At 39.9% G+C, this 15,872-nt stretch overlaps 1 protein-coding gene across 2 annotated transcripts in view; it reads left to right on the top strand.

Annotated features, from left to right (window-relative positions):
* The first annotated feature begins 4,128 nt into the window (after positions 1-4,128).
* Positions 4,129-15,872, top strand: part of PPP2R5C (protein phosphatase 2 regulatory subunit B'gamma) — an 85,349-nt gene continuing 73,605 nt past the window's right edge. For both annotated transcript variants that reach the window (XM_074825120.1, XM_074825121.1), the window contains exons 1-2: positions 4,129-4,251; positions 5,890-5,955. In XM_074825120.1, coding sequence (XP_074681221.1) covers positions 4,225-4,251; positions 5,890-5,955 — 93 coding nt within the window. In that variant the 5' untranslated portion in view covers positions 4,129-4,224. The remainder of the gene's footprint in view (positions 4,252-5,889; positions 5,956-15,872) is intronic.

Here is a 15,872-nt window from a genome sequence, read left to right on the forward strand (position 1 = left end):
AACAGACAAAACTTAAAGAAATCTGTATTTCAATGCAGTACTTCCACATAGTCACTGAAGTCTTAAGGCTGAGATTTAGGTAGTATAATTAATCATACATGAGCATTTTTTTCATTTTTTACTCGTCCAAATTTTATAAAAATATAGAGTAATATTACAGCTAGAAGGTATCCAGTACTGATGCTACTACATGTGCATATGATTAATTATGGTTCTCAATGTGCACTGCTGCTTCTGTGTTAAGCGATGCCATTTGTAACTATGTGGTCACACACAGGGCTGAAATATCATGTTGTTTACATGCATGAAGTTCTAAAATTTGACCTGTTACTCATTACCTCAAATGAGTCTGACTTATATACAGCTTTGAGTAAATTATTCTGTAACCTTTACAACACAGTAAATCGTGACAGCAGGGCATCCGACACTAATGGATATTAAAAGAATTGAGGAGAATTAAAGCCTTACCATTTAAGATTGAGAATAGCCCAAGATTTATTTAATGTAGTTCAGAGTAGGCAGAATAAATCCATGCTGCGGATGGAGAAGTGGAGAAGGTTTCTGAAAGATGTTTAAGCTTTTTGTGAAGTTGAATACGCTGGCTTTGCAGCTTTAATAGCTATGTTGCATAGAAGCAGTCTATTGCAGGCGCTGATGAAGTAGTTTATTCCCTCAATTAGGTCCTTCAGACATAATCTGGCAGTTTCACTATTCCTGACAGGAAAGTTACCTTAGCTAGCAGTTTGGCCCGCACGAGCTTGGAAAAAATGTTTAAATTTCAACCCATCTATTCCAGCCTCTTTACTGCCAGTGGTGCTTCAGTTTTCAGTTCTCTCTTTACATCTGACACAGAGTGCCAGAAAACAGAAGAGATCTGCTACAGTCAATAAAGAAGTGTTTTGAGAAACAGCCTGCCAATGTTTGACAATTATGTATAATGATGACAATTCACTGGCTTCTGAAACTTTGTCCACAAGAGCAGTTGCAATGTTTCACTTGAGCCAAATTAACAGCTTGCTAGCAAAAGGTCTCATTGTCTCCTGTCCTCCTGCTCAGTTAGTTTTCTGCCATTTTAGCAAGTTGAACTGGCATACCACCCAATTAAACTAGAGAGAGTGCATGGAAAGCAGTAAGATCAAACTGGGGAGAAAAGATGTTATCCCTATCACAGTGACAGTGACCTGGTCAATAAACTCAGGCCAAAGCATGACTGCTCAAGTGCTGTAAAGGATTAAAACAAAACAAACAAACAAAAGAATATCCAATATGGCTGGAAAGTACTGTGCAAATATTCCCCTTTCATTGGCACGCTGGACACTTGGCCCAGTTTCAAGCTATTAAATATTATCCAGGTGTTTTACACAAGACTTGAAATTATTTGGTGATTTAACTTTTGCAAGTTTAGACAATTTAATCAATACAGTAAAAAAATGCAAATTGGTAGCTATGCTACATGCATTAGTTATTGCCTTTTTAATTACAGAGATAGCCTAATTAGTCTGAATCTGTTCTGGTTTTTGAAAACATCTAGTTTGCACAAAACATGTTCAGAAGTTAATGCAAATACTAATATAGTCATATTCACACTCATATTACATCACCTTATTTACATAGTTAACCCTACTCTGTAGCAGAATAATTAGGCCCACAGTGACGTACTACTGTAGTAAAAATAAGATTTCATCTCAGCAACACATGAAAATGTAAGTCGCTTGTCTTATTCTCATATTTTATGAAGACACTAGAGCATACAGATGGAACTATTTTTCTTGTAAACCACCTCCACCCACTGATTTTTTCATATAATACAGCAGGCCTTGAAAAACACAATTGCTTTCTGTTACTGGTGAATAAGACTCTTTCCCCAGCAAGTGAGGTGAGGGGGAGTCAAGTTTTCACAAGAGTTTCTACATCTGTGGTCACAAAGAAAACCTCCTAAATGTTAACTGAGTCAGTGCCATCTTTTGAACCTGTATTCAGTCTGACTTACTGATTCAAGGTTTCCTAACTAACAGCAGAATAAGGACAGACAATTTTCGATGTTGCTATTCAGAAGTACTTGGGCAACAACGATACTGACAGAGTTTTTCCATTATTTGGAAAAACTGTGAGCACTAGCAAGCACAAAGGAGGCCAAGAGCCAATGAGAAACTCATTAAGCTGCTTAAACTGATCTAAATCTAGGCTGTTGAGGTCACATCCCGCCCCCACCACGTATTTCCACCCCCTTCCTTCAGCCAGTACTAGTGTTTACAGAAGCAGGTGGTGATGTGCCAGTTCAAGGCAAAAAAAAAAAAAAAATCGCCAAACAACACATCACCTTGGGGGCAGAGTTTTCCACGTGATCAATTCTATGAACTGGTTTAAATGGCCACAGAATCAGTACCAGAATCAGTGCAGAGGAGGGAGATAGGAACACAACAGCTGGGAATTAAGAGTAGTTTAAGCTTCTATGAAACTGAAACCTAACAAGAACTGAAAGCTCTTGAGTTTATCCTCAGCTGTACAAACCCTTTCATACACTGATCAAACTCCACACTACAGATGGAGGTAGATTTCTTTCCCTTACTCTCTCTTAGTTTGTTCAAAATCCATGTTGTTCTGTTGGTCAGAAGTCTCATTTATTAGTAGTAACTCATTTATGACTGGCTCTTCACAGAAGCACAGTAGTGATAACTGCACCTCATTTCTAAATCCTCAAACCAGAGAAAATTAGGGAAAGGATAAGAGACATAATTTGTTTTCTAGCACTTAAGAAGCAGGAAAGGGACTGAAACAAGAGGAAGCAGCTCTCCATAGTAGGTAGACTTCTTTGCAGTGTCTGAAAAAGGGAAAGTTTCTTTGTCCTTTCTCCACAGCAAAAGCGAAATGTTCAAATATAATGTTGCAAGCTGCTGTTAGGTATCATCACATCAGACACAAGTGGTTTATGAGAAATCCTGGTTCCTAAAAATGAGAGCACAGATGCTTGCTCACGCTGGCTTTGATACTCACAGGCTGGGTAAGGCAAGAGATCAATTTCACTTTTATGGTGGTATTTTTTTCTGTATTCTGTATATTTTTCTGTATTTAATACAATAATACAGAATGCTAATACAATTAGTATTTAATAAGCACATCCAACCTAAATTTTAAATGCTTTATGTCTTGGCATTATTATGAGTATTAATATTTCCTGGGCTTCTTCCTTAGCTAACAGTAATTTGGAGCTTAATCCAGCCATGTGAGAAACAGAGTATGTAAATTTTCCAGATGAAGTAGGTGAACCTTTCTTCTTTTGCCCAAGCAGATTGTTCTGATTTTTATATTCTGGCTTTGAGAGATTGAAAAGAGACTTGTTTGGAAAAAAGTATCTCTGGTACAGGTGGGCATCACAAAACCAAACACATCTGCACCTAAAAACAAGTAAGGGATACTTTTATAAAATCAGACTGTAACTATGTGAAGCTCACCTTTTCTTTATCCATACACTGCACGCATATATTAAAGTCCTCAAACTGATGATGACCACACTGGATTTGTATGAGAGGGCCAGCATGCTTCAGATATGCCCTATATTTTATTTTTTGATTCCTTAAACATTTGCCGCTCTCCAGCGACAGGCTCCCGGACCCCACACAGCGGTCCCACCTCTCCCTACATCCACAACAGCGGAGCCCATACCCCTCACGCAAGCGCGGGCTCCGGTAGGCAACTCGGGCTTGGGGCTGCAGGGACCTCTCACATCCCACAGGGCGCCACCGGCTGAGGGAGAGCCCGCCGGAGGCCCAGAGCGCTGAGGACACCTCAGTCCGCCCCACCGCTTCCCCTCAAATAGGCGGCGGGCGTTGGGCGCGGGGGCGGAACAGCTCAGCCTGCGGGGCCCACCCCGAGGCGTAGCCGGAGCCCCGGGGTCCGCCCCACAGCCCAAGGGGAACGGGGAGAGTCCCGGGGCCGGGGCCGCCACCGCTCGGGAGCACGACAGTAGGGCTGAGGGGCGGGAAACCGCCGCGAGCCCCGCCTACAAGGTGACGTAACGGAACGGCGGTCACGTGACGCGGGTAGCCAATGGGGAGGCAGCGGCCCGCTCTCCGCGGGCGGGGGGCGGAGGAGGAAGGGGGGAGGGCTGAGGCCGCCGCCGAGGACGGGGGGAGCGGCAGCGCCAGCGCCAGCGCGGGGCGGGCGCAGCGCGGAGCGGGGCCGCCGGGGGCTGCGCCTCTGCGGACCGCGGCGCGTGGGGCGGCCATGCCGAATAAAAACAAGAAGGAGAAAGTGAGTCGGTGGAGTCGTGGGGGGGAGCCCGCGCCCCGTGGGGAGGCTGTGGGGCGCAGGCCCCGCGGGGAGGAGGGGCCTGGGGCAGAACGCGGTGGGGGGCGGCAGCGGCGAGCGGAGCCTGACGCCGAGGTGGCTGGCGGGGCGCTCCCCGCCGCTGGGGAGAGGCGGGCGAGGGGTAGCCCCCTTCCCTCTCCGCTGTATGCTGGCCCCATTCCTTCCCCCGGGAGCCGGGGACTGGGGAGGGGGCAGCTCCCGGTGGGGCCTAGTCCGGGGGGGGGTCCTGGTATCGTCTCGCCGGGCCCCGGGGGTCCGCCCCGCCGAAGCGGGGGCGCGGAGCCCGCGGTGGGCGGGCGCGGAGTTGGGGGCAGCCGGAGGGAGGGAGGGAGGGAGGCCGTGGTTTTGGCGTGCGGGGGAGTGCTGGAGGGAGGGGATGGGAAACGTGTCCTCAGCCGTGCCTGGCGGAAGGGTGAGCTGGGAGGGGGTGTCTCTTCGGGGCCGGCCCGGGTGTGTTGGGGGAGCAGGAAGGGGTGTTTTTCATGGCGGCACGGCAGGGCTGGGGAGGGATCAGTCCTTGCCCGGGAAGGTCCCTGTCCCGGGAAGTTTCCCTGCTGCGTGGCTCTGGCTACAGTTGAAGTTGTGCTTGGGGGTTTCACCATAAGCACTCAAGGAGCACTAGTCGCCACTCGAAATATTTTCACCCCCTTTTCCTGACAGTGGAAGAGAATCTAGCTTTGGCCCCGCTTTGCATCGGTTTTCCATGGCACTCCTGGGAGTGATTTGTCTGGCAGCCACGAAGGGGTCTTGCACAAGTAATGGGCGCAGAAAACTTATAAATCCAACAGAAAGTTAACTGGATTGCACTTTATTTTATGTGATAAGCAATTAGCCATATGAGTGGAAGTCAGAAACAGTGAAATATACAGTCTGCCTCATCCAGCTGCTATCCCTCTAGACCTTTTCGGTTTGGTTGACTTCTTGTTTTTAGCTTTTCAACATAGTTTTAAAATTAGATGTAGGGAGATTGGATGTTGTGGTTTGTGGGGTTTTGTTTGTTTTAACTTTTTCCCAATAGCCTTGCCACCTTTGGTATTAAAAACATTCAAACTTTTCTTTACTTTTCTGAGAATAACAAATCTCAAAAATATGTTAAGTACAATGCTGGGAGGGAGAAATCTGACTTGTGGGCCTGCTTCTAATACTAGACTTTGTAGACCCTAGAACAGACAAAATAACGAGGTGTAAAATGCATACTGCACTGATACTAGTCTCAAAGCTAAACTAACTATAAATATTCCTGAAGCTAAAAACCGAAGATTGCAAGGGTAAGTTCTTAGACATGGTTCAAATCACTTACATTCTTTGTCCCGGCCGGCTTGCCTACATGAAAGCTTATCTTGATATACTTTATGGGTGAATTTTGAGGCATAAATAAAATTCCAAAACCTTTCTGCAGATGAAAAATGTTTAAATCAGCTTTGTAGAGACTCATAGTTCAGTATTAAGATTTTCCAATAAAACAGTATCATTTTTGTCCTGTCAATATTCTTAGTGTCAAAAACCCCCTAATTTCTTGACTTGAAAATCTATCTAGGTCTCTTTTCAAAGTAACTGAGACTGCAAACTTTTTTTTTTAAGGAACCTGCAAAATCAGTCAAGAGTGGAAAAAGTGGCAAAGATGGACAAGATAACCAAGAACATGAGGTAAATATTACTAAAATATGTATTTTTTTCACAGGCAAATGACTACTAAAGAGTGTTTTAGTTTTTCTAGATTGTTACAATTTTGACGTGACATGTGGCTTTGAGGGAAAGTGGCTGTGGAACTACTGCCCTGGTATTTGACAAAAAATGTTTTTAAGACTTAAGAGAAGATGCTTTTGAGGAAGTTAATTTTATTTAGAGTAAATAAATGCTTGCTTGCTACAGTCTTAAATATTCACTTATTTCCCTTTTGATTATGAGGTGTACATCTGTCTTATTTTCTAGCCTTATCATGAGGTTTTGGGCTTGTCTTCTAGTTGCTGATTGCAGTTTTTATCATTCTCTGTAATTCCCAGAACTCTCTTCTCTCAAACTGTTGGCATGTCAGTTAAGTGTCAGTAGCCTGTTATATTGTCAGGAGACCTTAGGCTTAATTCAAGGCTGCCAGTTGTTTTATTGTGTGATTTCTTTTTATAGGTATACAATGGAGTGTTCAATTTTTGAACTGAATATTCTGTTGTTGATGCTGATTTTTTTTTTTTCTTTTTTCCTTTTGCATTGCTCTCTGTTTTGCCCACCAGCAAAGTGCAGTGACTTGAAAGGGGTCAATTAAGTCATTGTTCCCTCCCTTTCCCACATGAATCCAGAAACTCAGAATTAATAGATTTGCTTCATTTGAAAATCCACTGTTTAGGTGGATTCTGAAATTTCCTTTAATACCAGCCTGAATGTAAATGCTACACTGAAAAGCTTAGTATTCCAGCCTCTAAACTACATGTCTTGATACTGAAAGGTAATGTTTGAGAACAAAATACTCATCCAGCTTTACCATTTTTCCTTCCCTGAAATGACTGTTGGGGTAGGTAGGTGGGAATATTTACTGTACTCTTTCTGATGCACTTCAATGAGGTCTCATTTGTTTGTTGTGCAGAAAGCTGCATGCTACTGTCATAAATTAATAAGATCGTTAAAACTTGTAAACTACTTGTAAAAGTACTATTCTGGAGTGATTGCGTTTTGGTGGAGGGTACCTAGCTACTAGGAGGGATCTTACCTACTAGGAAAGCTCATAAGATGAAATAAGGAATGTATCAGTGTAGGTAATGGTGTAAGTAGATGTACTTTATTGTGGTATGTTCTGTCTTTACAGTATATTGCTGTGATGTTAAAAATGAGTATTACTTTTTGGCTGTAATTTTAGTTCTTGTGCAATTGAAAGGCTGATCGTTATCAGCATCTTTGCTTAGTTTCTCAAGCTTCTGGATAACAAGCTGCTGAGACCAAAACTGATTTTCTTATTCCTTCATACTTCAGGATGGAGTGTAAAGCTTCTATAGTTAATCAGTGGAGAGCTTTAAACATTAACTGAAAGTGTGTATGCAGTTTTGTTTGTAATTTCTTTCTGTGTTTGCAGATCAAGCTTTTTTTAACTTAAAATATGAGAGAGATGAATCTCAATAGGAGAATATGTTGTAGTGTTCATGTATTCTTCTTCTTCAGTTGTCCTTCCAGGTAGAATTCCCAAGGAAAAGTACAGTTTACTTATGTTATCTATGATGCTTAATCATATGAAAGGAGATGCAGAATGGGAAAGGGACTGGGAATGTGACTGGCACATACAGTATGATTGCCATTCCCAGTGGGCATTATTTAGTCTCCATACAATTTTGAACACCTCAGTGCTTGACTCATTAATTTAATTAATAGAGTAATTGCACACAAATAGTAACGTAGACTTGCATTCTAATGTGGCTGGCTGTAATCGTGATGTATGTTAGCTGGTGCTTATATGAGCTATTTGTTAACATAGTGAAGATTAGTAAATATAAAAATATTCTAGAACACACAGTTAATACACTTTTAGGATTTTTTTTTTTCTTTGAAGAAGGTTGTCTTCATGTTTCCTTGTACGTGTGTTTTAACATGGCTTTTTAAAAATCCTCTTCTAGACTATGAGTAGATTTGGAAATATGCTGGTTCATTTAAATGTTTTTCTCAAAATGCATTTAATGCATATGCATTTAATGCAAATGAATTTAATGTAAATGGCAGACTGTAAAGACTAGAAGCTGCCTGCTATTCAAAGAACAGGGACAACACAAGCAGCAGCAGCCCACAAATACTTTATTTATAGACACTTTTATATCACTTAACTAAATTCATGATGCCTTGGACTTCTATAGATAAAAAAGTACAACAGATCCTAATATTTACAAAAATGAACAAGTGTTTTTCCTGTCTTGCAGTAAGGGAAATGAGATTTCAGTTGAGTGAAGCTGTACAGCAAGTTCAGAAAGGGATTGAAATGATTCCTCATACACTGGGTCAGGATGCCCATGCTGGAAGGGGGTAAAAATTACTTAAGCTGATGCTTGTTTTGGTTTGAAAATTACAGCAGTAGCCCATAAGCATGTACAGAAATACTGAAAAGTAACTGTAGCACACAGGTGACCTGCTGAAGCAAATTCCTGATCATTTAAAGCTCAAAGAATCCCATTGTTGTGTTTGAAAGCAAGGTCCATCTTGCCTATTTTCCTGTCTCCAGAATTCCCACCAAGCAGATGTTTAGGGGAAAGAATACAAGATGATGATTCTTGGACCTCTCTTACTTGCTGTGTGGTCAGCAGCTAATATTCAAGAAGAGAGATTCAGAAACGGGGTAGATGTACGGTCTTCCATCCTGGAATGCTTTTCTTTAAGACAGTAGTATGTAGCTTAGAAGGTTGCTTAGCTGAGGTGTTTGTAAAATTGTTTTCATATTATTAGTGATTCAACTGACTTTTTTATATTGTCATTTTTGGATTATTTTTTTTTCCCCCAAGACCCAATTAATCTCCCCTAGGTGGGAGGACTTCCATTATTTTGATTGTCCTTCTCTGTTTCCCTGTTCTGTTGTCCTTTTTGTGACGGAGGTACCAGAAATGTGCAGCGTATATGAGGTGAGGGCACCTTGTCGTTCTGTACCCTAATGCAGTTATTCCGGTTTCCATTTGCACATAATTGTTAACTTTTTGAACACTTAAGAAAAGAGCTAACGTGATTAAGCTCCCATCTAACTTTAGTTTGTAACCTGTTAATAAACATTAATGAATTAGACTAAATAGTTGCCAGAACAGTTGAATCTATTCCTTTAAGTATAACCTCTTACTTCAGTAATTAGTTCAGGATATTAAGTGTCTTCATGTCGTGCACAAAGACTGTGTGAACAGACACAATCTGTTGTGTATTGTTTTCCCTCTGTGTGGAAGTAGTGTCTCTACTCTTGTAAAGTACTTGGGGATTTGTTTAACAGTGTCTAAAACCTATGCTCAGAACAAAAATAACCAGAAAAAATGCATGTGTGTGTGTGGCAGTTGGTTATGCCAACACTTGGTAATTTGTGGACATATTCCCTGTGACCTAACTGCCTCTGCAGAAGTTACTTGACTCATGGATAAGCTTTGTTGTAGAGTTCTGTTTTGTAACAGGGCTGTGGAGGTCTCCTTTTGAGTTAAGGCAGTAGTTACTTATGGTCAGTCTAATTTCTTTAGAAAGAGGTGGTCGGGTAATAGCTAATGATTGTTGAGAAACGTTACCTTTTTCTATCTCTAGAGAAAACCTACCCTTCTGAAAAGTTAAGTACAGTACTTTAACAGTGGTTTTCAAATACAACCGCAAGGGAAGGAAGTTAAAATTTTAACCTTATATACTCTTATTTCTGTCTGCTTTGCCTTTGGGAAGGTATGTGCTAAAACTTGCACTTTTCACCAGTAGCTGAAATGATCTAGGAGCACTTGGACGATTCACTGTTGTGGTTTACCAGCAGGATGGAAGGGTCAGAAGTAGCTGGTAACCTTTCATAAAGGCAGTAGTAGGTGACTGGGAGTGATAGCATCTTCTAGGTCTAGCTGGACTGGTTTAAGAAGGCATGAAGCTTCTAAATTTACAATTGTATTCATTTTGAATCTAGGTGCCAAGTAGACTGTAGAAGGGAAAGACTACTTTGGTTAAGAAAGTATTGGCTTGGTGACTTTCAACAAACAAGAACAGAAATTACAACTCTTTCTTTGATTTCTTCTGCCATCCAGAACAGCAAGCGGAAGACTAAGGTGGTTTGAGGAGTGTGTGTGTATCATCTCACTGTTTCCATGTGCTGCCCTGGTTGGTTCTTTCTACTTTAAAGGTGTTTTTTTTGAATACAGACAGATCAACCTGTAATAAAATACAAACTACATTGGCCAGTTTTTTTGCTGTGCAAGAAATTGCTTGATTTATTGACAGCATGTGCTCCTAATGTTGGACTATAATCACTGTTGAAATCAATTTTTTTAAAAAATGTAAAAAAGTTTTAAGTACTGACCCATGCTTCTGTCCTGCCACTATCTCACAGCCATCACTTTTCAGTAGGTTTATTAAACACTGCCAATAGCTTCCAGAGGTTTTTCTTCCCTGCTTTATGAAGCCTGTTTTATTTAAAAGTTGATTTCTTAAGCTATTCAACATAGTGGTAATATTTTTAGAGAATGGTAATGAAATTACAGAAAACTCTCTTTAATGGGCTGTCTTTAAAATACTGCAGTAGAAGTGAGGATTTCCGTCTCTCTGAAGGAACCTTGGGAGTTGACTATCCAGTTTTCTGTGATCACCTTTCCGATGTTAGCCAGCACACAGTGGGGAAAGACTATCAGTATTTTCATTACTTCTTTTACTGATTTCTGATTACATGTGCACATATGATTGCCACTTTCCTTAAAAATAATAAATTAAGAAAGGGATAAGGAGTAGGAGTGCCATTGATGGTTTTATGTGGGTTTCGTAGCAGAGATCATTTGTAGAAGTATCCTAATGTTAAAAGGAAAACTATGAATAGACAAAAGCGATAAATCCAGCATTTTTTGTGTTAACAGATTCCTGTGATCAGTAGCAGCAAGTTATTTAGAAAGTTCACTCCATATTTTCTATATACTGGTGCTTATTTTTCTCATGTTTCCTGTCTGTGATTTTCATTGCAATGCTAAATGCTGTACCAGTTGTTAGTAACCCTGAGAAACAAACATACCTGATCTGATCTTCAAGATGGCGTATGGAGACTGTTACACAGTGTCAAGCTTGTGCCTAGATTTTTCTACTTCAGAATTTTAAAAGTTATGCTTGAAAGTCTTAGCATAAGTAAGTACTTATTGGGCAACTCATAAGGGACTACAGCAGAGGAGCTTGAGGTTTGGGGGTCAGGGAGGGGAGAATAACTTTCCAAAAGTTCTGGGGTGGTTTTTGCCCTCTTGTTCACATGTATTAGGACTAGGACTGCTCCTAAATGATTTCTGAAGATATCTTCTTGGCACAGAACATTCTTTCAATCATCTGAGATAATCCTGTTTTAATTGTTTAGTATGCTAATTTGTACTTACATGTGATTCGGTGTATATATATTTATTGTCACTTGTATAAAGCAGCTGTCATTTAAGCTCTTTTCCATTATTACTGTTAGATGGGCAATCTCTGTCTTAGTGGAACGGCATGTTTGGATACATTGAGTTCAGCATCTTTGAGGTATAAGATTCTTCTGTATTTGTTGTTCTTCATAGAAGCAGATGTCTTTTGCAGAGAGATATATTTAGCGTACATCGGATTTATCTCTTTTAATGAATGCCTGAAGTTAAGTATTTATTTATAACATAAAACAGTGTTTTAAGGGTTTTGGTAGTACTCCCTACCATACTGTCAGTTTGATGCCAGTTATATAGCTGTCTAGATCAGGAATGGTTGATAACCTGTAATAAAAGTATTCCCAAACCCCCAAGTTATACCCCAATAAGCTATGTTTGTCTGGTGTATATAGCACATAACAAACCTAGCTGTTCCTTCAGTATGTATTTGGTAATATGTCCCAGCTGGACTGACAGGTGGAATAGCCAGTGTTTTCATGAGTCAGTCCCATGCAGTAGATAAAATTGATTTGGAAATTGGTTGTCTTTCATTTGGAAGAAGAGAGATGCTCATATTATGAAATAAATTTGAGATTTTGAATGACTAGTTCTCAAGTTTGAAATGTAGAAGTGCTGTAAATGAATAGGGCTAGACTTTCTGTTTTCTGAAGCTTTCTAGGGCTGTTGGTTTGGGATTTTATTTCTAACATTAGCAAAACAGGACTTTAAACAAAAACTGCATACAAAATCAGGATGGATTTTTCTCTTGTATCAGCTATGTAAATAAAGTCTGTTGGCTTTGGCAGTTTTTTGTGTCTTTAAACTGGTGTGCCAACTTCTTTTAAAAAAATTAATTTCCAAACTAATTTTTGTTCATGGCTTGCAGTTCTGATTTTCTTTCCTAGAGATATTTCTTTTAATGGGTTGATATAATCATTGAAAAATACTTAAGTGTAGCCAGTAAATACACCCTTAGTACTAAATGAGGTGCTATTTGCTGACTAGAAAGATGCACTGTGTGTTACTCCTTAAAGTAGCTATGCAATTTTTTCTTTCTCTTCAACTTTGTAATTTCCTATTTCCAGTTTTTATTGACATCTTGTCTTTTTGTTTTTGGGAATTGGAATTTCCTTCTGCATCCAAAGCAAATATACCTTAATAGTGGATAGTGAAGGAGGTTACCTTAACAGTGCTTGTTATGTAGCTTTTTAATATTATGCTTTTAAAACTAATGGAATTGATTAAAGAAGTGTACCAAACACTGCTGCATACAGGTATTTTGTTACCTAAAAGGAGATGCTTCTGAAAACAGGATCCTGTGCCCTTCTAGTTCTTACACAAGGCTAACAACTACTTGTGTAACACATGATGTGTGAGGTCTTTGGTTTGTGGTTTCTTTCAGTGCTTGCTATCCTCTGCTTCCTAATCATGCTTTTAAACTCTCTGAATCCTTCCTGAATGGAAACACAGCAATGAAGGCAAAGGCTGTTCTAATCAGAAGGAGCAAGGTGGCCTTCAAAAATGGGTATCAGCAGTTTGTAAACTGAAAACACATTTTTCACCCTTTGTTTCAAATGGTTTTTCTTAAGTTTTTTCATAAGACTTAAGGCCTACCACTCATTAAACTTTGAGAGGATTCAGGTGTTCATTAATGCATATGTGTAATACAGAATTATTAATATAGCTATCCCATAGAGAATACAAATAGTAAGAAAAACCAGGTAGCTGTTGAATCCACCCATATGTTCACAGACTTTACAAACATTGGATCTTGTTTATTTTTCCCTCAATTTCATTTGAAGCCAGAATAAATTTTTAATTGTACAGGTGGGATGGTAGGCTTTGTTTTTTTGTTTGTGTGTTTACCCCTGCCTGCCCCCCCCCCCCCCCCCCCGCTTTGGGGGCCAATTAAAAAAATTCTATGAAAAAAATCCTGCCCCATTCCTGAATATATACTTAAATACTTAAGATGACTGACAGATATTATCATTTGTTACACCTTTGTAGTGATTATAATTTAATATGCTTTCTCATCACTGCTCAGTTTATCAGTCTGAAGTACTGAAAAGTAAACTTTTCTAGTGACATTTAAAATAAAAGCATGATGAGAGCCAAAGATGAAATGATTTTGTGTAACAGTTCTTTGAGGTGGTCAAGGTTGTTATTAATATACTACTAAAATGCCCAGGATCCTTGTCATGGACTGTAACTCTCTTTATATAGCATTTAATACAAATACCAAATTGGTGGGCAGGGGGCAAAGCAAAAAAGATTTCAATATGAGTATGTGAAGTGAGAAACTATTATGAATGGATCAGGGAGCACAAGAATACAGACATCATGGGTAAAGCCACATCTACAGTAGCCTTAGCTCATCAGTAGCTTTATATAATTAAAATTTACAGTGGAGTATACGAGTTGGGGCTTAAAGCAAATGGGATGAGTTTGTCTGTGTGTTTCTTCAAGTGTCAGAACCCTACATATATGTGTGTGTGTATATGTATATAAAAAGAAGCACAAAGGTAGTTTTGTTGGGTTTTTTGGAAAGTAAAAGGGTGGTTCAGGCTGATCAAAGAGAAGTTACAAATGAAAATCAAGAACTAAAGTAATTTAAGCCAGGCGATCATTTATTCAGATTCTTCATCTCTGTATTTATATAAAGTTTTGAAATAATACTTAGGACTTTATCTGGTTTTAATCATATTTAATTAGCTAACTGGTGGTTGCAGCTAATGAATTTTACTTTTCTGGGGGCATTTGTTTCTTTGAAGTTTTATTACAGAAGATGCATTAAGAAACAAATGTTGCTCTGATGCCTGTGTTCGTGAAGTACCAGTTGCTCACTGGTGGTGGTTCAGCAAGCACAGAACAGCATGAATCAGCTTACAGTCTGAGCCTGGGGACCCTATCATCTTTGCCGATAGTCTACAACCTCAGGCTGCAGATATGATCTCTGAAAGGAATCAAATGTCAGTTTGTTCCTGGAGTAAACTAGTTAAAACAAAATTAAGTTTACAAGGAGCAAGTGGAAACCAAGCCTTATGCTACTAATACTTAACTATGAATGTAAAAATTACAGTGCGAGAATGTCAAGGATGCAGTACATTGAGACTTCTTTGGCAATTGTCAGGATTGGTTTGATGTGTTGCAAGTCAAGTGTGTTGCACAAAGCCGTGGTGATAGAATTCTTCAGAAGATAAAATTTGAGCTCTGTGTGTAAGCAGCTAACAGGAAATACAAGCAATGCTTTGTGTCGTGAAAAATAAACACTAGCAAGAAAAGCGGAAGAGCTTCAGCAAGTTGTAGATCAGTCTTCTAAAATAGTCTGTGACTGTAAAACTTGACGTGGGCACCCCTCTGCAGCGAAGAGAGCCAGATGACCTTCACTGCTTATAAGCCACTTCCCAGTCACTGATGCAATTCAACAAACTTCATGTTGTCTCTGACAAAACACTAATGGAACTCCATAGTTAGACATGAAGGATAGCCAGCAGTAGCATTGCTATATGTAAATGCAAAACCACACTTGCTAAACAAGTACTACAGTGTAAATCAGTGAGTGCCATTTAGTGTGCTAAAATATATAAACTTTGTTGTTGAAAAGTTAATCTTTTTGTTTCTTGTTATAATAACATGGATCCTCAAAGCTTTAGGATGCTGCTCTTGCTATCTTACCAAATAAAAACATAGTAAGTTACACTGGATAGTCCAGTGGTAGTTTCAGCATATCTCAACCACTGAGACAATCTTTAATGATATTAATATACTTGCTAGAAAGGCAGCTGCAAATATCATTCTACCAGGCCAATCCAGGTATCATTTTGTTGAGGAAAAACAACAGAAATCTAAATTGTAGTCTCTGTGAAACCAACCAAAGTCGTCAGCACCATAAGCTGCATCTCCAGAGGCTCCTCCACAAGTTGTCTGTCCAGACAATCTTGTGGTGGTGAAACTAGTCAACAGTAATGGCATAGTAGCAAGAATCTTCAACAAAGCAAAAACCTCATAACCATTTACCATCCAAAATGGTACCCAGCAAGCATGTTTTTTCCCTGCTGTTTTTAACTGCGTTGTTTATGGATCGGTGCCCCTTTTTGTGTATTCATATGATTAAGAATTCATATCAAGCTTTGTATAGTTTGCACTGAGTCTCTGTAGATTGAAAATACTGATGTTAAAAATCATAGCTAGTTGCTTCATAATAAACTCCTTACCAGTTATTGGGCACTGCTTGCATGAACTAGAATTACTGTAGACTGGATAGCTCTGTCAGGCCATATCTTTAATACCATAATAACTAGAGGTTATTCTGATGTCCTGTTGGATGGCATGTTGAACTGTGGGTGTTAACAACACAGCATTGAAATCAGCTGACAAATATTGTTCTCCTGGTAATGTGCTGTCTTGAGCAACTTGCTTTGGTCCCAACTGCTAATCTAACACCACCAGCCCACCTCCTGCAGGTATGCTTTGGATATATTTACCAGGTTGATGGCTACTGGGCCATATGCC

Source organism: Strix aluco, chromosome 4, assembly GCF_031877795.1.
Source record: "Strix aluco isolate bStrAlu1 chromosome 4, bStrAlu1.hap1, whole genome shotgun sequence".
Taxonomy (NCBI): Eukaryota; Metazoa; Chordata; class Aves; order Strigiformes; family Strigidae; genus Strix; species Strix aluco.